The sequence below is a fragment of the Mesoplodon densirostris genome, chromosome 2 (assembly GCF_025265405.1).
Source record: "Mesoplodon densirostris isolate mMesDen1 chromosome 2, mMesDen1 primary haplotype, whole genome shotgun sequence".
Taxonomy (NCBI): domain Eukaryota; kingdom Metazoa; phylum Chordata; class Mammalia; order Artiodactyla; family Ziphiidae; genus Mesoplodon; species Mesoplodon densirostris.
Window position 1 is genome coordinate 170,122,978 of NC_082662.1, and position 23,841 is coordinate 170,146,818.

The following is a 23,841-nucleotide window of genomic DNA, read 5'->3' on the forward strand; positions in this document are numbered from 1 at the left end:
CACACACACACACTCTCTCTCTCTCTCTCTCTCCCCCTCCCTCCCTCCCTCCCTCTCCCTGCCCCTGACTTGGCAGGTCACTGCCTCCAAGGAGCCCTCCCAGCATTCCCAGTATTGCATCGCTTCAGCACGCCTCTGCTTTAGAAGCTAGCTCCTATGTAGAAGTTGCCTTCGTATATCTGACTGTCGGTCAAGGCTGAGCTTCTTTCTCAAAGGCAGAAACTCTTTCTAAACTCACTGTGATATGTGGCACTGTGTTAGATGCCCAGCATACCTTTTATCTACCAGGCAGTCGTTGACCATGGATCTAGCAGGGAAGGGCTGTTTCTTGATGGGAAGAAGACTTAGGAGGGTAGGGACCTGGTCCCTGAGCCTGGTGTATGTGATGTTTATTGAGTGAATCGCCCGGAATGCTGGGGGACCATGCTGGTGGCAGAGTTAATACTAAACACTGACTGTTGATGGGCCCCCTGCATTCACGGTCCCTTCTTCTAGGAAGGGAAGGGAATTGCCCTGATTTCCTTTCGGGTAATCATCTCTCTCCCGTGCTCTGGGGAGTCTGGGGGGGCTTTTGGTCATGGAATGGACATACAACCCCAGGAAGAGGCCTCTTCATTCTTGAGGGGAACAACTCCAGAATGAGGCCTGGGGGTTGTAATCAGGTTCCAGCAGTGGTTCCCTGACCAGATTATCAACTGGGTTTTTTTGTTTGTTTTGTTTTTGTTTTTTTAAGGAAAATATTTTTTCTCTTCAAGCGTCACAGTACCAGCTGTATTATAAATGTAGAAGTATTGCAAATAAGCACCATATCAGCAGTAATACTGTATTTCATACTAAAAGCCTCACATTTTCCTATTTTGTGTTGTTATTTATCGTAAGAAGACAAAGATTCTTAAGTTCTTTTCTCTATCAGGTGGTTATTTCAAGGGAGAACTGGTTTCTTAACTAAAACTTACACTCTTTAGGAATTCCGAGAAATCTCTTACCTCAAGAAATTGAAGATCCGAAAGCAGAACCGTATATTCCCCCCAGAGACCAGCGCCCCACTGGCGGCAGCACCCCTGCCCTCTGCAGCCCCGGCACCCGCCACTGTGAACTCCGCTCCCCCAGGTGCAGCTCCGGGCCAGCCTCGGGGAGGGTGGGGGGACTGGGGCCCTGAGCTTAGGGTGGAGAGGGTGTCCGTCTGGGTTCTTCGCTGGCTGATCCTGGGGGGAGGCTCTGCCCTTCTTCTCCCCATCCCACCCCCAGCAGGAGGAGGTAGGTTGGGGAGGGGGGCTTCTGAGAAAGGCGAGGGAGACAGTTACCTGCAAGGGGCATTCAGACTCTCCTGCCTGACTGCGCTACGCTACAGAGCAGCATTCCAGGGCTCAGCTTTGTGCTTCTGGGCAGCCCTGCCCCCCACCAGTCATCCTGAGCCTGATGTGATGCTGGGTCTCTGTCGCCTGCAGAGACTTGCCGTACTTGTTGTGATCAGTGTCCGCGAGAAGTACTCCACACCAACAAAGACAGTGAGATGAGTTTGTGTTTTTGTGGCAGAAGATACTCCTGTCTTTGTTTACTCAGGGACATGTGGCGTAGTCTAATGGTTATGGCCACCGTGTGCTGGGTGGAGGATGAGGATTCTTCCGTGAACGTGAGCCCAGCAGTGACCTCCCTCCATCCTCTGGGGAGGGGACGTGTGGGTGGTCATCCCGAGTTCACCCTGCTGCTTGCAGCCTGGGTCCAAGAGCAAGTGTGGTGGGCCCGGCGGGGTCGACGTCCGGGCCCTGCCCTGAGGGTCCCTTCTGCTTTCCCCTCACTTGCGGTTCACAGCTAAGTGATTCCGTTCCCTGTGGAGACCTCGGCCAACGTTCAGTTAAACCCTATGGGTATCCCTAGTAGTTCTCCCTCACAGGGACAGCTTAAAGGACTCCTCCCCACAGCATCTCTTGTGGACATGTGTAACCAGCTCTGTATGTTCCCGTTTGTAACAAACAGAAGGCACACCCCTGACCCAGGTCTTTCTGGCTGGGGTCAGTGCTAAATACCTAAAATCCCAGGGTTCTTGGTGCCTGAATCAGACAAGTCTGATGGGCAAGGCTACTTTTTAAATTTTTTATTTTTTATTTTTTTTTGGCCACGCCGCATAGCATGCAGGATCTTAGCTCTCCAACCGGAGATCAAACCCACGCCCCCTGCAGTGGAAGCGCGGATCCCTAACTACTGGACTGCCAGGGAATTCCGCAAGGCTAGTTTTTTTAGTGGGGTTGATTAATATGCGTCCTGTGAGCAATGTAGTTTGCTTTTAGGCATGGGGTAAGGAGAGAATAACAGAAGGAATCAGGAGTTCATGTGACCCCGGCGTCCCACCCTCTGGCCAGCCTCCTGGTCCTTCCTCGCCTGTCCGTAGAGCAGACCCAGGGTACCCCTGGCCACCTCTACTCGAGGCCTGCTGTGGAGCAATGTCAGTTCATGGCTTCTCCCCGGCCGGTCCTTTCTGTGCTGAGGACTGCATACAGGTTGCTGTCCTGTCCTCTGCTTTCCTGCTACTCTTACTCTTTTCTTCTGTTTACGTAGACTTCTCCTCAAGGAGATCCCTTTCTCCCTGATCAAAGAGGGTGCTGAGGCCTTTCAGGGGCCTTGCAGCTGGTCTGGCTTTCCCCTGGGAGCTGCTGCCTGGTCTCCTGCTCCCACCCTCCATCCCGGGCAGCAGCCCTGCCTAGTGATCCTTTTCTCCCATCCCAGACAAGCCGTTATCCAACATGAAGATCCTGACCCTTGGGAAACTGTCCCAGAACAAGGATGAAGTGAAGGCCACCATCGAGAAACTCGGGGGCAAGTTGACAGGGACCGCCAACAAGGCCTCCCTGTGCATCAGTACCAAAAGTGAGTTCAGTCTGCCTGTGAACCAGAGGGATCCCTGTCTCTCATGGTTGTGTTGAACATTAAATGAGGTGAGGTGCCAAGCACAGTGTCTGACACACAGAGGGACCCCAAAAATGTGTCTCTTATCATCGCTGGCATTGTTCAGGTTCTCTGGAAAGGGGTGTGGGCACTTGTACTTGGCACTGCTGCTCCGTGTTGTCTATATTCACGTATCTAAAACTCCCGAGTACAGACTGTAACAGCCCACTCTTCTCACCTTGTTCACAAGATGTTGGTAGGTTTGCCTCCAGGCAAAAAGTTCACAGCCTAAGCAGGTTTGGAAAATGCAGAGTTAAACGAAGGTGAACAGGTGTCTTTGCAGGCTTAAGATGCCGACGACAATTGTAAGTCTCCAAGACCAGAAAACAGTACACCGCTCTTCCCATAGGAATCTGACTTGCTTCTCTATGTAATACCTGTTAACATCTCGTTCTGTAGAAGGTTTTGGAGAAAGGCAGCTCTCACTCATCACACGTTAGAAAAAGGGGGATTGTTGCTGGTGAGAGACGACTGTCGAAATGAACCAAGGCCCCAGGCACTAGATTTTGAAGGAGAGGAGAGCTGTGGGTGACGAGGGTTGGGAAGTACCCAGCAAGTAATAACTGTGTAGTGATGTGAGATTTCAAAGTTCTTTCCCTCCGATTTGAACAGAGGAGGTCGACAAGATGAATAAAAAGATGGAGGAAGTAAAAGAAGCTAACATCCGCGTCGTGTCTGAGGTATTCCTCCAGGACATCTCCGCCTCGACCAAGAGCCTTCAGGAGTTGCTCTCAACCCACCTCTTGTCCCCCTGGGGGGCCGAGGTGAAGGCGGAGCCTGTTGAAGCCGTGGCCCCAAAAGGGAAGTCGGGGGCTGTGCCCTCCAAGAAGAGCAAGGGCCCCGTCAAGGAGGAAGGTGAGGCCCCAAGCTGCCCCGCCCTGCCGTGGCCCCATCCTGCCGGGGGCCGTGGCCTCTGCCAGGCTGGCCAGGTCCGCCTGTGCACAGCCTCTCCCTTTGCGCCCGAATGGTCTTTTGAACGCTGCCCACACCAGTTTTCTCATTCGTTTTCCCTGGGCGCAGGATGGTGCAAGGCAGCACACAGATGCCATGTTGACATCTGACCCAGGTGAAGGTGACCCACTCGCCCTGCCTGCCACCTTCCCCTTACTTTCTATTTATTTTTAATTTAATGTTTGCATGTCTCTATCCCCTTCCAAGGTACCAACAAATCTGAAAAGAGAATGAAATTAACTCTTAAAGGAGGAGCAGCTGTCGACCCTGATTCTGGTAAGGAAACGGGAGTGAGCAGAGTGAGCTGTGGGCACCCTGTTGATGAGGGAAACCATGTGGGACAGGGCTGCGCCTCACCCTCCGGCCTCAAGGCTCCCCGGTCCTGAGGACGCACACGTCTTGTGGGGAACCTGCAGACCCCCTTCTCCCTGTGGGACTCATCACAGGAGCTCTGTCCATGACAGGTCTGGAGCACAGCGCACACGTCCTGGAGAAAGGCGGGAAGGTCTTCAGCGCCACCCTCGGCCTGGTGGACATCATCAAGGGAACCAACTCCTATTACAAGCTGCAGCTCCTGGAGGATGACAAAGAGAGCAGGTGCGCCGGGGCGGGAGTGTCCAGCAGAGCTGTGCTCCTGAGAGGCTCCCAGTGCTCCTGGGAAGCCAGCCGCCTCGTGAAGAGCATGGGTGTGTCGTGAGGCCTGCAGTGAGGGAGGGAAGCGGCCCTCGCCCCCAGACAGCCTTTCAGTCCTCACTCATCAGTGTTACCTCGGGCCCCCCAGTTAACTAAAGGCGTTTGGGTTCGCATCTGTTTGTGTGTTTTATTTTGAACATAGTGGAGGCAGGTAAGAGCCAGTTCTGGGGTGCAGAGGGGCTGGGCTGGCTTGGCCACGCACACTTTTCTAGTAGGGGCAGTTCTCTGCCAAGTCGATGGGCCCTCATTGCAGCCAGCACAGCAGGAGCTGCATGTTAAGTGGGGAAGGTGTGTTAAGTTCTAAAGCGGGGGGAGCACTTTCGTATATTAAAGTGACCTTTCCTTTTTAGCAAATGAAAACAGTTTACACATTGGAACTCCAGGAGATCCAAAAAGCTTTCCTCGTTGAAAGGCAAACCCCTGTGAGAGTGGCAGCCCCCGGGGGATACAGTCAGCGTCCGGTGCATCTTGGCCAGCTGCAGGTTGTAGGCACTGGCAGGCTCAGGCTCTTCACATCTCACCAAACCTTTCATTGAAAATGAATGTCAGAAGTGACCCTTAAAAGAGCACACGATAGGGCTTCCCTGATGGCGCAGTGGTTGAGAGTCCGCCTGCCGATGCAGGGGATGTGGGTTTGTGCCCTGGTCCAGGAAGATCCCACATGCCGCGGGAGCGGCTGAGCCCGTGAGCCATGGCCGCTGGGCCTGCGCGTCCGGAGCCTGTGCTCCGCAATGGGAGAGGCTACAACAGTGAGAGGCCCGCGTACCGCAAAAAAAAAAAAAAGAGCACACGATATCTGTGTGGCTACTTAAAATTTCTGAAGAAGTAGAATCCTGCGTCATTTACTTTACTACCTACTCTTGTTGGAGATTTGAAGGTCAAAGTAGGGTATCTTGCTTGTAAAACATACCTTCCAAAAGCTAGGTGTGTGTTGGAGTGCAGGAGAAGGGATAGGGTTTTTGTGGAAATGTGCTGAGTGCCAGAGTGTGTTAAACAACAGGCAAATGAGAACAGAATTGTCCACCTCCAGCAAGCAAATTCTAATGGTGATTTTGGACATGGGCCTTATTCTGGTGGCCTAGATTTATTGGTTTTTAGAGGGAAAGGACAGTGTGGGCTGTTAGAGCAGAAGGTTTTTTTCAGGATAGGTCAGCGTGCTGTCTTCCAAACATTTCCAGAGGGAAATAACCCAGCAGAGAATGAATTTGTATTTCTCTGGGCAGTAGCCCAGAAAACCAGCAGGAAGCCCCAAATCTTCTTTGAAATCTCTGGTTTTATTTTTTAAATGCATCCAAATCTTTCTGGGTTTCCAATATATCTGTGTTTATTGTGATGTAAAATTTAACTTATGCATGATTTCCACTAAAAAAAAAATGAACTCGCCCAAAGCTAGGCAGCACAGCCCGCAGAGTACCCAAGACTTGGCCCTAGATTGAGATAGAAACTGAAGATGCTAGCCTGGGTCTGTAGGTGGCTGACCCTGCAGGCCAGTGGCCCGCCCCGTCCCATTTCATCACATCTCAGCCTCTGATCTGAGCCAAAGGTTCTTCATTATTTTTAATACACGTCGTTGATGGTTGCATCACCTTGAACGCATGACTTCCAAGTGTTACTTGCCGTGTTTCTTTGGGGAGAAGAATTGGATATTCTTATGTAAAGTTCTGTAGGCCTCAGGATTTACTCCTCAAGTTTGGCTGCCAGATCCAAGGTTAACCTGTTCTTTGGTACTTTTTATAGCCCATTTGCCAATATGATTTGGAAGGGCATTTTTAAATTACTCTAAACTTACAACGCTCAGTTTAATAAAAGTAAAATAAAGGTCCTTCATTGTAATACCAGTTCCTTTTGTTCCTCTTTGTCAGTCACCATCAGTTTGGGGTGTTTCTCCCTCAAGGGGAATGGCAGGGAAGGGAGACTCATCCTGAAATACAACAGGCTGACCCATGAATTTGTATCTGATGTTCCTCCTCTCCTCCCACAGGTATTGGATATTCAGGTCCTGGGGCCGTGTGGGCACGGTAATTGGTAGTAACAAACTGGAGCAGATGCCATCCAAGGAGGATGCCATTGAGCATTTTACGAAATTATATGAAGAGAAAACCGGGAATGCCTGGCACTCCAAAAACTTCACAAAGTATCCCAAAAAGTTCTACCCTCTGGAGATTGACTATGGCCAGGTAATCACTCTTACACCTTCTAGTTCTGATAAAAGCAAGAGACACTGTTCTTTTAAAAACATGCCATGGATCAGATGGCATCATTGGTGAATCCTATCAAATGTTTAAAGAATTAATACTGGTCCTTCATAAACTTTTCCAAAAGAGAAGAGGAGGGAACACTCTTCAACTCATTATGTGAGACCAGTATTATCCTGATACCAAAGACGAACAAAGACATCACGAGAAAACTCCAGTCCAATATCCTTATAAATATAGATGCAAAATCCTCAACAAAATACTAACAAACTGAATCTAGCAGCACATGAGGATTTATGCACCATGACTGAGTGGGATTTATCCCAGGAATGCAAGGTTGGTTCAACATGCAAGTCAAGTCAATGTAATATAACATGAATAGGATAAAGGACAGAAGCCACACAGTCATCCAAATAAACATAGAAAAAGCATTTCATAAAATCCAGCACCCTTTCATGAATAGAATCTACACCGTGAAATATGAGATGGCGCTTAGATGAGAACAAACAGTGTGAGCGTTTTTAAGACTGTCAAGGAGCAACAGTCTTTGAAGTTGCTCCCTAAACACAACAGGGAGTAATTCACAGATTCCAGGTGAGGTTTCTTATCTGAAGCTGTGTTGAATCATAGATCACGTGACTTGCTTTATCATCAAGATAGAATTATAGTGACTTGACGTGCTCCAGTAGGTCCCAGTTTTTTTTTTTTTTTTTTTTTTTTTTTTTTTTTTTTTTTTTTTGCTGTACGCGGGCCTCTCACTGCTGTGGCCTCTCCCGTTGCGGAGCACAGGCTCCGGACACACAGGCTCCGCGGCCATGGCTCGCGGGCCCAGCCGCTCCGCGGCATGTGGGATCTTCCGGGATCGGGGCACGAACCCGTGTCCCCTGCATCAGCAGGCGGACTCTCAACCACTGCGCCACCAGGGAAGCCCAGGTCCCAGTTTTTAGTCCCAAATTATTTCCTAATAATTTCCCATTATTTATATTTGTTGCTTGACCATCTGCCTATATATTACCAGACAGCCTTCTGTTGTCTCTTGACTGATACTTTTGTGGCCACTGGTTTTGACAAAATGCTTACCTTGTTTTTATTTTATTTTATTTATTTTTATTTTTGGCTGTGTTGGGTCTTCGTTGCTGCATGTGGGCTTTCTCTAGCTGCAGCGAGCGGGGGCTACTCTTCGTTGCGGTGGGCGGGCTTCTCATTGCGGTGGCTTCTCTTGTTGCGGTGCATGGGCTTTGGTAGTTGTGGCTTGCGGGCTCTAGAGCGCAGGCTCAGTGGTTGTGGCCCACAGGCTTAGTTGGTCCACAGCCCGTTGGATCTTCCCGGACCAGGGATCAAACCCGTGTCCCCTGCATTGGCAGGCAGATTCTTAACCACTGTGCCACCAGGGAAGTCCCACCTTGTTTATATATGAAAACTTACTGCTTTTATAATGGGGAGTGGTGCACGCTTATGTTGCAGAAAGAAAGAGATTTGTAGATGGTACAGATTTAATTCCAAATTTTTGAGGCCTAACATGTCTTAAAGGGGGAATTCTCTAGTTTATAGAGAGTATCATGAGCTCTACCATTAAAAATAGAAATTAGCTCTTGTATAACGTTGAGGTGGAGAATTTGGAGTTTAGAGTTGCACAGACTTGGTCTAACTCAGCAGTGCCCCCTACTGTGTTTATTTTTCCCATTTCAAAAATACATACAGTTGAGCAACACAGGTTTGAACTGCATGGGTCCACTTACATGTGGAATTTTTTTCATTAGTAAATACTACAGTTCTACACAATCTGTGGTTGGTTGAATCCACGGAAGCAGCACTTAGGATAGGGAGAAACCAGGAATATGGAGGACCAACTCTGTTATTCTCGGATTTTCGACTGCACAGAAGATTAATGCCCTTAGTCCCTGAGTTGCTCAAGGGTCAACTGTATTTGTTTTAGAAAATTTTGAGAAAGACAGAGGCACAAAGAATTAAGATCATGGTGTATGTTTTTATACACTTCTTTCACTTCACAGCTACTTTTCTCCACTGTAACACTGGAGTCTTTCCTTACATACTGTGTTGCCACCACCAGCTTTTGGCCTTACTGTTCTAGGAGCATTTCCCCATGTCTTCTAGAGCAATGCTGTCCAACAGAGAGAGATAGGCAGCCACTTAGGCAATTTTAAATATTCTAGCAGCTACATTTTAAAAAGCAAAATGAAACAGTGAAATTAATACTAGTTACGTATTTAACCCAGAATGTCCGAAATATTATTTTGATATATTAATATCATTGAGATATTTTTACCTTTTTTTTTAACTGAATATTTGATAGCTGGTGTATTTTTAGCTCTTACAACACAGCTCAATTCCGAGTGGCCACATGTCAAAACCAGTGACTACTGTATTAAACTGCACTGAACTAGAGCATCATTTCTTAAGTCTGTATAGAATTCCATCCTGTGGGTGGCCATTATTTGTAATTTACCAAACAACACCCTCCCAATGCCCCAATTAGATATTTAGATTATTCCCAGGTATTTGCTATAATGATGCTGATACACTTATCTCTGTGCTTATTATCATTAGAGATTGAGTTACCTGGTCACAGAGTATACGTATTTAAAGAAGGCTTTTTAACATACTAATAGTTTGCCTTCAGTGAAGTTACAGAGCAGGGGTCCCCAGTCCCTGGGCCATGGACCAGTACCTACTAGGAACCAGGCTGCACCGCAGGAGGTGAGCGAGGTGGGTGGCAGGCGAGCGAGCCAAGCTTCGTCTGTATTTACAGCCGCTCCCCATCGCTCCCGTTACCCCCCTGTCAGATCAGCGAGGGCGTTAGATTCTCATAGGAGCGCGAACCCTACTGTGAGCGGCGCATGCGAGGGATCTAGGTTGCGCGCTCCTTATGAGAGTCTAATGCCCGATGATCCGAGGTGGAGCTGAGGCGGTGATGCCAGCGCTGGGGAGCAGCTGCCAATACAGATCATCACTAGCAGAGAGGTCTGACTGCACAGAGACCATAATAATAAATCAGTTGCTTGCAGACTCATATCAAAACCCTATCAATGAGTGGCAAGTGAAATGAAGCTCAGGGCTCCCACTGATGCTGCATTATGGTGAGCTGTATAATTATTTCATTATATATTACAGTGTACTAATAATAGAAATAAAGTGCATTATAAATGTAATGCACTTGAATCATCCCGAAACCATCCCCCCACCCCCAGTCCGTGGAAAAATTGTCTTCCACAAAACCGGTCCCTGGTGCCAAAAAGATTGGGGACCACTGAGCTAGAGGATAAGAATGCATTTAAGACTTGTGTTGAAGACTTGTGTTTCAGCATTAAGAGTAGATGTACTATGCCCCTGACAGCAGCAGCCCTGAACACTAGCACACAGGTTCTTCTGTGCAGCTTTGTTAAGCCAAGCAGATTCCAGGCTCAAGGCCCAAAGCCAGTTACCTTCATTGAAAACAAATACCAAACACCGTCAGTTGTTAGGGACACCGTGATGGTCATAGTCCCTGCCCTTGTGGGTTCAAAAGTGAGAAGGGTTCAGGCACTTTCAGTATAGCCGGGTCTTGGCTCAGCCTGGATTCCCCAGATGGCAGGGGTAAAGTCCTGTGCTAGTAGAATATTAGGAAGAGCAATCCCAGGGAACAGGGGTGAGGGCTGCAGACTTGAGAGGGTTGATGCTGGGATGCGCTTTAACTGCCTGGCAGGAAGTGGGACTGTTAGCTTGGTCCTCTGGCACTATAGAGAGGGCTGTGTGGATTCAGTCTTGGGGGAGGCAGGGCAAGAGAAGAAAGGAGACAAGATTTGTCCATCAGTCCAGTGTCTCCTGGGTCCAAGGATCACCCTCATAGCTGCCCAACACTTCCAGGTTGGGCATGAGTGGGCCCAGGCAGGTTCCCAGGCACAGGGCACCAGCAACCCCGGCATGGGAGGCAGTGAGGGAGGAGGTGAGGGCATGAGGGGAGTGGGGGTGCCTGTGGGTCTGCCTGTACAGAGCTGGATGCTTCAGTGGCATCTGGAATAAGAATCTGGAGCAGCCAAGAGGACTTGGAGGGGTGCACAGGAAGTATCTGATCCTGTACACATTCATACATGCTTCTCCTGGCAACTAATGTGAAACCTTTTTGATTAACACTCAGCTTTTTTTTTTTTTTTTTTGGCTGGTGGCGCTCCGTCCTGTGTCCCTTCTCTGCCAAACACCACCACCACTTGGCTTAGGTTGTTGAATTGTGTCCCTTCCTGGTTTTCTTTTTCCCTGAAGGATGAAGAGGCCGTAAAGAAGTTGACAGTAAACCCTGGCACCAAGTCCAAGCTCCCCAAGCCAGTGCAGGACCTCATTAAGATGATCTTTGATGTGGAAAGTATGAAGAAAGCCATGGTGGAGTACGAGGTTACTGCACTTTCGTTTCATTTGTGAGCGTCTGCTGGGGTTGAGGATTTGAGCGCCGAGTTGGCAGCGAGTTTGGTGGCTGTTCTTCAGCCTGAGACATGCAGGAGCTCTGAGGCCTGGGGTGCTTGCTCTTTTGCAGAGGATCGTTGGCCTGCTGTGAAATAGATGGTGTGTTGTCCCCTGGGTCCCTAGACCCACTTGCACTTTTCCCCTTGTTGCCGTGACGGAGTGTGGGCATGGTCTCTTGTGGCCCAACCCAACGGGCCACCTGGAGCTGTCATGGGAAGTCCCAAGACGTAGCCCGCTTACGGTAAAAGAACTGCCGTAACCAGCATTGACAGAAGTGCAGAGAGCTTCTGACAGTTGCTTCATCAGATAAAATTCATACCAGCTGCTTTTAAGAAGAGGTTGGGCTGGGCGGGATGGGGGTGATGGTAGACGTTTTTGTCCAGGAAAAGTGGCGGGGACCCTGGCCAAGGCCGGGCGTTTTCGGTTTGTTTCCCTGGGAAATGAGTGCAGAAGGGGCCCTTGCTCCTGCTGCCTCTGGCGTCAGAGCTCTTGAGTGCTGACCCAAGGGGCATTCCCACAGAGGTCGTCCAGGCGCTGCTGGTATCTGGCTGGCAAACAGACTCTCCCCTCTTCTCCAGCCACCGAGCCCAGAAGCTTCAGGCTGCTCTGAAAGACAAGCAGGGACCAGCAGAGAGAGCAAGAATTGCAGATCGGCCTTGGTCGTTACGCCCCTTCGCGGCTTGCTCCCTCCCTGCTTCTTCCCCGGGGCCTTCCTAGAGGCTCCAGGCAGCGTTGGAGGGGGGCGGGACGAATCTGAATGGTATAATCCACTGGCAGCCTCTCTTCTTCAGCCCCGTATCTCCCTGCCTGGAGCTCAGCCTGGCAGGACTGCTCAGGCTCCACTGTTGTTAGAAAACTGAGTGTTGGGTCACCTCCTAGGAAACCCCTAATGGGTTTCAAGATAGCCAGGGCTTGTGCGGATGTCTTGTTCAAACAGATAAACAACCCGACTTCTGTCTGGGAGGTCTGACTGGTTTGAACAGCTTGTGGGTGGGCTCACCAGGAATGCTGGCAGAGAGATGCGCGCGGAGGCATCTTCGTTTCATTAACGTTTCAAAAGAAATGTCCCACGTATCATTTCCGGCTTCCTGTGCTCTGGCTTATCTGTGATTCATAGAATTTCTCAACTGTGATCAGACCCAGTCTCTTTCTGTGAAAATGACATTTTTTTTTTTAGCTTGTTTTACACTTAAGACAGGGAACTAGTTGATTAGCAGGAAGCAGAGGGCCAGGGGCCTGCTGCTGGAAGGCAGCCTGTGTTGAGAATGTGGAGAGTGGGGCACCCGCTCCCAGCCTGATGGGCTCTATGTGGGATTGGGTGGCCAGGTAGGTGAGTAAACATGGTGCCCAGGGGAACTGAGCGCTCCTTGTGAGGCAGGTGAGTCCTGAGCCCAGAGCAGAGTCCCAGCTGAGGTCGGGAGGGTGTGTGCTGTATCCAGAGTCCGGGCTACAGCTCTCGAAGCCTCCCTCTGGCTGCACCTGTGGCTCTCAGTGCCCTGACCCCGAGGCATCTCTCCCACTTTTCACTTTCTCCCTAAACGCAGCTGCTGTGGAGCCCCTGCCCCCAGCCCACAGTCGGGAGGGGGGAGGCAGCTTGTGTTGGTTAAGCCCTGTTCCTGTTCTTGTGGCCTTTGTGTGTGTGTTGAGGGTGTCAGTTAGAGAGCCCAGGTCTTTTTTTAAATAAACACCGAAATGAGACAGCTCAGGGGAGTCACTCCCCTCAGAGCATGTGCTTTCACTCTGGTCACACTGCCCTTGGTCAGAGCATCTTCCGGAGTTCCTTCTTTAGAATTGCTTTAGAGCCAACTCTCAGTCCATGCTAAGGTCACTCTGTTCTTTTATTTTACTGTGGTCTTGGCTCAAAATACATTATCCACCTCCTTCCCCGGACTGAGCGCCAACTATTTAACTCTTCCCAGAAACAGACTCTCCACTGGGGATGGACAGTACTGAGGGTACAGAGACGCTGACGTGCCATAGCTTGTCATCATTAGACGCTGTCACCACTGGCCCCTGATTGGTTCCTGATGGGCTGTGAGCACTTTCACATCCTGTTTCATTTAATCGGCATAGTGGTCTCATCTCTCAAGTGCTTGTCCAGCTCAGTCTCTGTTCCAGGCCCTGCAGGTGCTGGAGGTGTCAAGATGGGCAAGGTGCAGTGCTGGGGCCGGGAGCTCAGAGGGTCCACTGGGAACGACCCTGGAGACAGTGGCTCAGGTTTCAGGGTGAGGGGCCCCGTGCGTCACTGAGGCGGGAGAGGGGCCGAGGCAGCGTTTGGGCAGGTCACTGCCACGGGGAGCGGGTGCCTCACACGCTACCTGGCGACCAGGCCTCGGCCCCCAGAGTTCATGCTTCTGCCGCTGCAGCCAGCTTGCCACCTCCCTGGATGCTGGTTCCCAAGGTATTGTGAGCAGCACTGTCGTAGGGACGGATGTTTAACCTTTGGGGTGACTGATTGGAAGGGCACACTATTGATTTGGTCTAAGCATGTATGTTCAGGAGTGTGTCCTCTTAAAAATAATTTTCACCGCTTTATGGTTCTTATTTTCCGGGTGGGAATGGCTTTGGCTGTGAGACCCCAGGGAGGGTGCACCTTATCCTCACTTTGGAATTAGATGGGAGTCCTGTTGTGTCACCTTGTTCCAGAAGCGTGGGGCTGTTTCAGACTGAGTGCAGGGGTGGGCGAGCCCTGCTTGGCTTTACCCTGCCATAAATGCAGTGAGCCAGAATCTTCCCTCAGAGACTCCTGTCCCCTGCAGTGGGGGCGAGGCTGCAAAGCCTGTGGAGCTGGGTCACAGGGTGTCCCCGGGAGGACCAGAAAGACTTGTGACTGCTTCTGTAAGGGCCCAGGAGGCCTGGGATGCTGCTTGGTCTGGCTCTCCCATCATCTCGCTGCACAGTGCTTTCAAAGGGAAAAATACCCCTGTCTCCTCAGATTGACCTTCAGAAGATGCCCTTGGGGAAGCTGAGCAAAAGGCAGATCCAGGCTGCGTACTCCATCCTTAGTGAGGTCCAGCAGGTAAGCGAGGCACCGGCCTCTCCTCCAGCTGCCCAGGGGTTCTCCTGGCTGGCCTGCCATGGCGGGGGGTGGTGGCGAGCAACAGCAGCACGTTTACTCGGGGTTACATGAAGCAGGCGTACTGATTCATGATGATTTAGATGTTTTCAGTTCAACAAGTATGACAAGTGCCTGCCACTTGCAAAAAGATGGTCAGAGTACTGATGATTTAGCGGTGTTTTCAGTTATCAGCTGTGCAGTCAACTCCCTCTACACCTAATGAGGAATTTTGTTCTCCTGCCTCATAAAAATGTTCTCATTTTTATTGTGTGTGTCTTTAAGAGAAGCTGAGTTTATTTTGCAGTTACTAGGAAATCATCAAATAGCAAGTTAAATATTGTCTTTCTTTCATTTATGTTCATTCAACATCAATTGGCTGTCCCCCAGTCCCCAGAGCCTGATTTAAGCCTCTGCCCTGAAGGGGCTGGAGGGTTCCACTTATATATGGGAGTGGCGTGTGAAAGAAGAAAAGCAAACAGGAAGCTGAAGTGGGACCAGGGAAGTGGGCTCTGGCTGGTGCTGGAGAGGAGGCCCTGAAATGTAGCAATTAAATCTGGTTACAGCCGGTCCTGAGCAATGACCCCTTTCCTTGTTCCCCACTGCCTGAGACCTGGAAGGCTTTCCTCAGCCCAGGCTCTTTCCTGTTCCAGAATGTTCAGGCGGAGGGGCTGGCGTGGTGTCCTTTGCCCATAGCACAGAGCAAAAACTGCAGCACAGGCAGAGGTTTAGGGTGTGGACAAGCCCGTGTCACAGTGAGAAGCGGACTTGGAGCTTCGTGCCTGCAGGGTGCCGAGTCATTGCCCCTCTGCCATCCTGGAGGCCCCCAGGGTGTCTGCCAAGTATGCAGTGACTAGTCCAGCTCCTCCATCTCTTCGTGCATTTACTGAGCCCCTTCTGCACAGAGCGCTAATTGGCATTGCAGCATAGGGAGGGGCTCGCCTTTCTGTGCCTGGCCCTGGCCCTCCGGGGGCACCGAAGACGAATTCCCCACCTTAAAGATGAAGGTCAGTGGCCAAAGGGGCCTGACTAAATTTGGTAGCAGTGGGGTTTTTTCTCCCTTTCAACATTTTATTATGGAATGTTTACAAACATACAAAAAGTTGAAAGCCATGAGCCCACCACCTAGATGCGGCAGGTGGCGTTTTGCGGAGTGGTGGAGGTTCGTGTGTCTGTAACTACACAGCTCTCTGTACAAGTGATGTTGTGTACGAGAAGCCCCGTGTGTGCCAAGCCGCACAGCTTGAGGATGAGATCCTGCCACCGCCCAGTTGAGTAACACTCCAGGAAGGAAGTGTCCTGGCCTGTGCGCACCGCAGGCTGCCTCGGGACTCGGCTGCAGCGCCCAGCTTCCAGAGGAGAAAGCCCAGCCAGGCGCTGGGGACTCAGTGCTGCTTCAGTCTGTTCCCTGTGTCCCCTCTCCTAAAGGCAGTGTCCCAGGGCAGCAGCGACTCCCAGATCCTGGACCTCTCAAATCGCTTCTACACCCTGATCCCCCACGACTTCGGGATGAAGAAGCCTCCGCTCCTGAGCAACTCAGACAGCGTGCAGGTAGCACCGAGGTCCAGCAGGGAGCCCCGGGTCCCGGGCTTTGCAGGGCTGGATGTCACTCCTGTGCCACTGCCCCTCCGTGTCACGATCCCTGAGGGCAGCGGCCAGTGCTGGAGGCCCACCACTGGGCCCTCATTTTGAAGTGGGGTTTCGACCCGTATTAGGAGCCTGCCCAAGGGTAGAACGGTTGGTTTTTCCTGCCCTTGCTGGACCACGTCAGTCTGGGGAAAAGGAGCCTTGGGAGAGAGGGAGCGTCTTCCTCCCTGCTTTCCGTCCCTCCCTGCTTCATGAGGGAGCCAGTGATGAGTCCCCACCTGTCAACCAGTGCGTGCGAGAGGAAAGGCCATTCTTGCCATCACCGTTGTGGCTTCTGCCTCTTCTCCCCCAGGGAGCCAGCCTCCTTAGCGTTCCAGAAATCCTTAGGAGTGTTCATCTGTGAACGGATGACGGGCTGTCCCTGAGCAGCTAGGAGGCACCTCTTCACTGTCTGTGTTGGACGTTACCTGGGTGAGTCTTTCTCCCTCACCTTGGTCCTTAGCTCAGGGTTTTTCTTGTGTTCCTCCAGGCCAAGGTGGAAATGCTGGACAACCTGCTGGACATCGAGGTGGCCTACAGTCTGCTTAGGGGTGGTTCTGATGACAGCAGCAAGGACCCCATCGACGTCAACTATGAGAAGCTCAAAACTGACATTATGGTACCAGGGCCTGCCCTTCCTGAAGCATCCCAAGAGCAGTGGTCCCCAAACTTGACTGTGCATCAGGATCTCCTGGAGAGCTTGTCAGAACAGATTGCTGGGGTCCAAGGATTGACCGTCCTAACAGGTTCCCCGGTGTTGCTGCCTGTGGTACTCTGAGAACCTCAGAGCAGTTCACCTGTAAAGAAGCACCTTGTTTGCAAGGCAGGCTTCCAGGTCAAGGCCTCAGCTGAGTGTAAAGACCTGTTTTTGTGGGGCCTTCAAGTTTTGTTTTTCCCCTTAATCTAGAGAGGGTCTCTGTTTTTGGAGGTTGTTGAGGCGTGAACTCTGCAAGTTCTGTTACTAGTATCCTACTTCAGACGTAGAAGTGCCTGATGGCAGCTGTAATAAAACTATGGTGCCTGGGTTCATGTCCTCTGGAGTCGAAGTGGCTCTTCAACTGGTGCACATAGTCGTTGAACTTGGGTGTGCTGGAGGCTTGGGCAGCAATCACCCCGCCTAGGCCACCCGGAGGAGAAATTTTTGCCTCAGCTCCAAGCTTGCCCTGGCCTTGAGCCTAGTCTCACATCTCCCGTGTGCCTCTCACTTCCTCAGCCCCTGTGTCCTTCCCTGCAGTGTTAGGAGGTTCAAGTGCACCAGGATCTGTCGAGCCTGGCATTGTGTGTTTACGTCACTAAAAGAGTCTTTGCTCCGTGCTTAGGACAAAGTATAGGTCTGTGGGTGTATGTGGGGTAGGACACCAAGCGGCCTGGTTCTTCGTGAAGGGGTTGTTATTCTCTCCATCTATGATTCTGACGCCGTTTAATTAAGAGGCAATGAGGAAGACCAGAATTCCTGAATTCTCTTAACTTTGGATAAGAGTATGAAAATGTAAGAGAACACACGTAGTATTTCCCATAACACAGTCATTTATTTAGGCAGAGATTCCATTATTTGATGGTTACTTGGTGGGTGTTTGCTCTGAGCCGTGATGTGCATGGCCCTGAGGATTCAGAAGAGGTGGAGCATTCATCCCCATCATCCAAACCCCTGTAGTCTGTCGGATCCCTGCTGCTTTTCATTGCAAGTTTTGACTGCAGGGTGTCTCCTGGCCCCGGTGTTTTAACTCTTGGTGAGCTGGACTGTTACCTGAGAGCCAGCTCCTTGTTCTAGAGGTTCCCTCTTCCCAGACAGTGAGCCAACCCCGTGTTTCTAGCTTTCCTGATATCCCAAAGCACAGGGGTTTAAGGCAGAAGGAACACTGGGCTCATCCAAATAGGTGATGAAGAAGCCGATGCCTGGGGAGGTGGGGGCACTGGCCTGGCATCTGCCCCGGAGCGAGCGTGGTAGGGCTCGGAACACAGGCTGGCTCTGTCCCGCCCGGGCTCCACGTGGGCCGTTTATTACCTGTGCATCAGCTGAGCCTGTGATTGTTCTTCCTGCCTCTGTGCGGCTCTCTTGGGGTCTCCCTTGCTCTAATTTCCAGATGCCTTTCTTCTAGGTGGTGGACAAAGATTCTGAAGAGGCTGAGATCATTAGGAAGTATGTGAAGAACACTCACGCGACCACACACAACGCATATGACTTGGAAGTCGTCGATGTAAGGCTCTCTCCTCCCTCCGCCCCCTTTGTGTCCTGCCAGCTCTTCCCTGCTCATTCCTCCGACCTGGGCCTGGGTAGAAAGGAGCAGTTAGCTTTGCTTTAAATCACCAGAGGAAGTGACTCAGTTGTTTGTGGAACACAAAAGTTCATAGTCCTGTGGTTTGGGGTTGCCTTTTTATTCTGTTTTTAAAAGACATTTCCTACCCCAAGACCTAGTTTTGCCATCAGAACTGTTATCAGAGATCCAAAACAAAGTGCCTCAAGTGTGCACCTACACGTAGCACTAATTTTAATAGCTAGTCTCTGCTAAATGGGACCTTGACTAGCAGCGTTACTCCATCCCAGCCTGATTGAAACACCTTGCATACTGCAAAAGGCCTTACAGTGTTCCAGCTCTGGGGACAGACAGCTGGTCGGTTCTCCTGTGTCTAGTCAGATCTCCAGTTAACCAGAGTGACAAGTGGTTCCTCCTGCCTCTCTCCTTTATTCAATGCTCCGACCAGATCTTTAAGATAGAGCGTGAAGGAGAGAGCCAGCGTTACAAGCCGTTTAAGCAGCTGCATAACCGAAGGTTGCTGTGGCACGGGTCCAGGACCACCAACTTCGCTGGGATCCTGTCCCAGGGTCTCCGGATAGCCCCACCTGAAGCACCTGTGGTACGTGCCTGGCCCGGGAGCTGTGGGGAGCGAGGGGTGGGTGGTGCCTGCTTCTGCTGCTGCCTGCGCCAGAGCTCTGTGGGTACTTGGCGTGAGAAGCGCACGTGCCCCGGTGAATAAGGGGCCTTGTTGAAAGGTGTAGGTGTAGCCATGGTCGATAAGGTGAATGTTGCCAGATGTCCCTCTCCTGACCCCCACTATCGAGAGCGTAGCTGCACACGTATCAAGCACAGTTTCCGGAACAAAGGAAGTAAGGGTCCAGGCCCTGCTTTGAATGCTAATTGGGTGTGTTGACTGACAGAGAGCAGACTTTGGCCGCAGGCCGGGCCGAGTTCAGACCTGCCTCTCCCACCTCCCAGCGGGGGACCTCCTTGCACTTCAGCATGTGCCTCTGTGACATGTGCCGATAGATGAGTAGAGCCTGGCCCAGACCCGAGCGATTGCTGTTCCACCTGCTGGGTTACAGACGTGACCCACCAGGCAGGGACTTAGGAATAGTCTTCTAAGCCCCTCGTCTTCCAAGCCCCTCGTTTTGTACTGGTAAAAAGAGGGGAGCAAAGAGGCTTAATGACTGGACTCAGGAGTGCTGTGTGGTAGCAAACTCCCTAACCTCTCTGAATCTCGTTTTCACTTACAAAAAGGAATAAACGTAATAGCCATGTTTACTGGGTGCTTACATGTGCCAGGCCCTGGTCTAAGGAGCTGTTATTAACTCATTTAATTTTCACAGCAGCCCCCTGGGGTACTTTCCCTTCAGAGAAGAAGTGGGGTCCAGAGAGATTAGGTAACTTCTCCCAGCCCCTGGGTACCCGGCGGGGCTGGGATCTGAACAGCCCGCTCCTGAGCGCGGGCCTCTACCGCCTGCCGGGGGCGCTGTGGGAAGTGGGGACACGCAGTCCGTAGGTGGTGCTGAGAAGGTCTTCAGCGGTCCCTTTTCCATCCCTCCAGACGGGCTACATGTTTGGTAAGGGGATCTATTTCGCCGACATGGTCTCTAAGAGTGCCAACTATTGCCACACATCCCAGGGAGACCCGATAGGCTTAATCCTGTTGGGAGAAGTTGCCCTTGGAAACATGTGAGTAACCCTGGCTTTGGGGCTGGTGGCACTTGATGGGGGTGGATGGGGGGAGCTGGAGGAAGGAGAGCTTCCCTTGGCTGGGGGTTGATCCTGAAAATTCCCCACCATGATTAAGAGGACCCACCAGTTAGGCAGTGGGTATCAGACGCCAGTGCATGTTAAGCAAACAAGACACAGGAACGCCTCACAAGACCAAGGACAGGAATACAACCAGGCCTCAGGAGCTGGCAGTGTCCATTCTTTCTGTGGACTGCGAAACAGAGAGGCTGACTTGCACAAAGGATGGTCACCTCATGGCCCCTGTCCCCCTGCTGATGTGTACATTTTCTGTCTGAGACCGACTCAGATTGAACTGGAATCTCAATCCCAGTTCCAGATTCCCTGCAGAGGAAGTCTGACTGGCCCAGCTTGGATTGATTGTCCACCTTGGTCCTATCAACCATCACCCAAAGAGAGCAGGGTTATGTAACAGACCAGGAGGGGTCCCAGGTTCATGAGTTGGACAGAAACCTCCAGAACGGCCAGCCACACCACAGCTCTGGATGGGCCCTTTCCTGAAAGCGGCCCCGTGGCAGTGATCATGGGCATCAACTGTTCAAAAGGGGCTGCGCTGTCAGTTGCCAGAACCAGAGAAGGAGGGAGTTCCTAGCAGGGAAGGTGGACTGGGTTCTCTGAGTGTTTATCTCAGCATTTCCCGTGGCCTTGCTCTGCTAGTCACACTGTTGGTTTGAGAGCCCAGTGACCTTGGAGGCCTTTCTGAACCTGTCTTTTCTTAAATAGGTATGAACTGAAGCACGCTTCGCATATCAGCAAGTTACCCAAGGGCAAGCACAGTGTCAAAGGTAATGTGTTTCAGAAACTTGCTGCGGCAGCCCCAGGCACCCTGGACGGCGCAGGGAGGGGGCTTTCTTTCCCCCAAAGCCACAGTTCCTGTGGCTAGCTATTACAGGTTCATTAAAAAATAAAAAATAAAAAAAAGACTCTCTGTGCCTGCCACTAGTATCGCAAATGCCATAGAAGAGTCCCGGTTGGAGCTCCAGTAACCAGGTGCACTGGCTCTGGGTTTTAACCTGACTCTTAGCTTCAGCATTGAGGGACCTCTGGTGGCCTAGTGGTACCTGGAGCTTCTTGAATTGATGCAGCTCATAGCCCGTGATGATTAGGACCTCCTACTGACTAGTTGAAGCAAGGGCTTTGGAATCCTGCTCAACAGAAAGAGGGGCAGGGGCACTACTATGCTTATGAAAATCAGTTAAGGCTGATACCCTGGAATTTGATAATATACCTACAGCTTTATGTCTGGAAGAAGGATGCAGTATGGGATAGGATTTGTGTGTCTTTTAAATGAACACATAGACCTCATCTCTCTGGAGCATTTTCAACATCTTTTGCCACAAATCATTATCACTTCTGCCTTCTGTTTTGCAGGTTTAGGCAAAACTACTCCTGACCCTTCAGCTAGTATTACTATGGATGGTGTAGAGGTTCCTCTTGGGACCGGGATTTCATCTGGTGTTAACGACACCTGTCTACTGTATAACGAGTATCCTTTTACGAGTGTGCTGTGTGAGCCCAAAGGAACGTTCTGGGGCTGTGGAGTCACTGATACGCAGCCAGTTAACCTGCAGTGGGCTGGCTAGAGACTATCCTGTTGTGTGTCTCATGGTGAAGAGTTCCCTCCAGTGGTCTCCCTGGTCGGGGTGAGAGACCTGAACCCCCAACCCCGACCCAGGGTTTGCAGGGTGTGGCCAGCAGGCCGGCTTAGGGGCAACAAGCTCACTCCACGTGGAACCGTTTATACCTTGACATGCTTCTCCTTCAGGTACATTGTCTATGATATTGCTCAGGTCAGTCTGAAGTATCTGCTGAAGCTGAAGTTCAACTTTAAGACCTCCCTGTGGTGAGCTGTGAGGCGTGGTAGCCCAGTGACTGCGGTGTGAATTCACCTGACGTGCTTTGTACTGACTGACCAGGCAGAAACTTCAGCTGGGTTGCCGAGGGATAGCACCTTCACTAAACCTCCTTAGAAGGGATTTTATATGAACACTAGGTCACATGTTAAATGATTCTCCCAACTTTTCAAATCCCTTGTTTGTGTTGCTGGGGCGGGGGGGGACGGGGTGGGGGGGCGGGGGTTGCTTTGGGTTTTTCTCCTGCCAGCCATAACCCTGGTAGGTACACCTAACAATAGAGGAAAAGTTGGGGAGGGTTTTTCTGTGTGTCTAGATTAGTCCAATGAAAGAACCTTGCAAGCCACGTTAGAACGCCTGCCTTACTGGTTTCCCCAGGGAAGGAAAAAATAATCTTCCACCCTTATTTCTAAGTGTTCATCTTTAGTTTTGGAAAAATGTTAAGCATTTATTTTGAGGTTAAAATAAAAACTAATTTCATACTATTTAAATTTCCTTTTTTATTTTGCATTTGTTGTCATCCTTTTAGCTTTTTGTTGGTGGTGTTTGGTGAGGAGTGTGGGGAGACCAAAGGGAGGAACGTGAACAATTTCTCATACTTAGAAACGAGAAGTGCTTTCCTTTTCTAGAGACACTGGAACGTGGCAGCTCGCAGAATATGTAGTGTAGTAATTTTAAGTTGCATTTGAAATTCTCAACTTTCCTCTCAACAATTTTGTCTTCTAACTTAAAACTATATCACCAAAATACCAAAGGGCTAATAGTCATTCTGAATTAAAATTGAAATGGCTTCTGTACTTGTGTATTGTGTGTCTGGTCTCATTCTGAGTGCACATCTTTTCATCTTCACAGTGCAAGGTCCACAAAGACTGTAGGGGGATTGTTTGTACCCGTATCTATGAAACCACAGAATGTGCCAGGCAACAAACGGCAGTGCCCAGTAGGAGTGCCGTGTCTAAGTGACAGAAAACCAAGCATAGGAGGGCATTCTTCTTTTTCTTCAGTTTATCAGATACTTAGTGGTGATAAAACACATGTCAGCATGTTGTTCTATTCTATAGAGTACCATTTTACATATACTATATTGCCTCATACTACTGTATATTTGAGTGTGGTGCTTATCAAATATTTACATTTAAGTTCCCTGAGAGCCAGGATGATATCGTATGACACTTTGGACCTTTTACAAAGGAGAACAGGAAGTGTGGGCCAGAAGGTAGAGTCACAGGCAAGAGAAGGCAGCAGAATGAGCTATTGTCTCCAACCCAAAGTTGCACCGGAATCTTTGGTCAGAGAAACGAAGGACAGACATCATTCCAGACAGGAGACAAGAAAAACCTTTTCTCTGAGCTGAGCTACATTTTAGTGATGACAATGGCAGATGCAGTTTATGAACTGTGGCTGTGTCCCGTCATAGGCATGTTTGTGACTTTATGCAGTCAGCAAACTTCGAGGGCCACACAAACCCAAGTTAGGGTGTCGGATTTCAGATACGGGCAAATCAACTTGATAACAGAGTCTTTGTGTTTTTTCAGTGTCCTTAAATTTTGATGAAAATCCTTAGCGCCATTGACCTGAGGGCCCCTCTCCTGATCAGCCAGCCATTCAGTAATTCTCTCAGGCTCCATAGATCCTGAATATTCTGTATTCTTGGCCTTTTTTAAATCAGCACAGAGAAAGGCAATTACCTCCACCTGATTGGACAGTATTTTTAGGTTGGAGTGATTGCTTAATAGGTTCTCTGTAATCAAAACTGATCTCTTTCTTAAAGAGAGATTCACATCTCTGATCCGTATTTTTCTTGTAAAAGAGGGAACCTGCCGTGTTATGATTCAGTATTCATATTTTGGTTTTCTTCACTTTATAAAAATTCCAGGTAGCGAAAATGTGCACAGTTTAAAATTTAAATCATACGGCACAGGGTGCTCGGTGAGACGAGGTACTGCCTTCAGCCTCTCCTGGGAGCTGCCAGCCCTCCTGCCTTTGCCTGGAAATGCCCTTGCACGACAGCCGCTTCTGCCCAAGGCAGCACTTGGCTCACGTTTCAGTCCACACCATTCCACGCAGTGTAGTGCACG

At 50.3% G+C, this 23,841-nt stretch overlaps 1 protein-coding gene across 2 annotated transcripts in view; it reads left to right on the plus strand.

The window, feature by feature from the left end:
* PARP1 (poly(ADP-ribose) polymerase 1) overlaps positions 1 to 22,258 on the plus strand; it is a 39,829-nt gene extending 17,571 nt beyond the window's left edge. For both annotated transcript variants that reach the window (XM_060091352.1, XM_060091353.1), the window contains exons 8-23: positions 966 to 1,110; positions 2,725 to 2,865; positions 3,556 to 3,798; positions 4,102 to 4,170; positions 4,359 to 4,491; positions 6,569 to 6,764; positions 11,040 to 11,168; positions 14,173 to 14,256; positions 15,721 to 15,843; positions 16,409 to 16,537; positions 18,018 to 18,116; positions 18,622 to 18,774; positions 19,723 to 19,850; positions 20,634 to 20,695; positions 21,282 to 21,396; positions 21,676 to 22,258. In XM_060091352.1, the coding sequence (XP_059947335.1) occupies positions 966 to 1,110; positions 2,725 to 2,865; positions 3,556 to 3,798; positions 4,102 to 4,170; positions 4,359 to 4,491; positions 6,569 to 6,764; positions 11,040 to 11,168; positions 14,173 to 14,256; positions 15,721 to 15,843; positions 16,409 to 16,537; positions 18,018 to 18,116; positions 18,622 to 18,774; positions 19,723 to 19,850; positions 20,634 to 20,695; positions 21,282 to 21,396; positions 21,676 to 21,757 (2,031 nt within the window). In that variant the 3' untranslated portion in view covers positions 21,758 to 22,258. The remainder of the gene's footprint in view (positions 1 to 965; positions 1,111 to 2,724; positions 2,866 to 3,555; positions 3,799 to 4,101; positions 4,171 to 4,358; positions 4,492 to 6,568; positions 6,765 to 11,039; positions 11,169 to 14,172; positions 14,257 to 15,720; positions 15,844 to 16,408; positions 16,538 to 18,017; positions 18,117 to 18,621; positions 18,775 to 19,722; positions 19,851 to 20,633; positions 20,696 to 21,281; positions 21,397 to 21,675) is intronic.
* Positions 22,259 to 23,841: the final 1,583 nt, after the last annotated feature.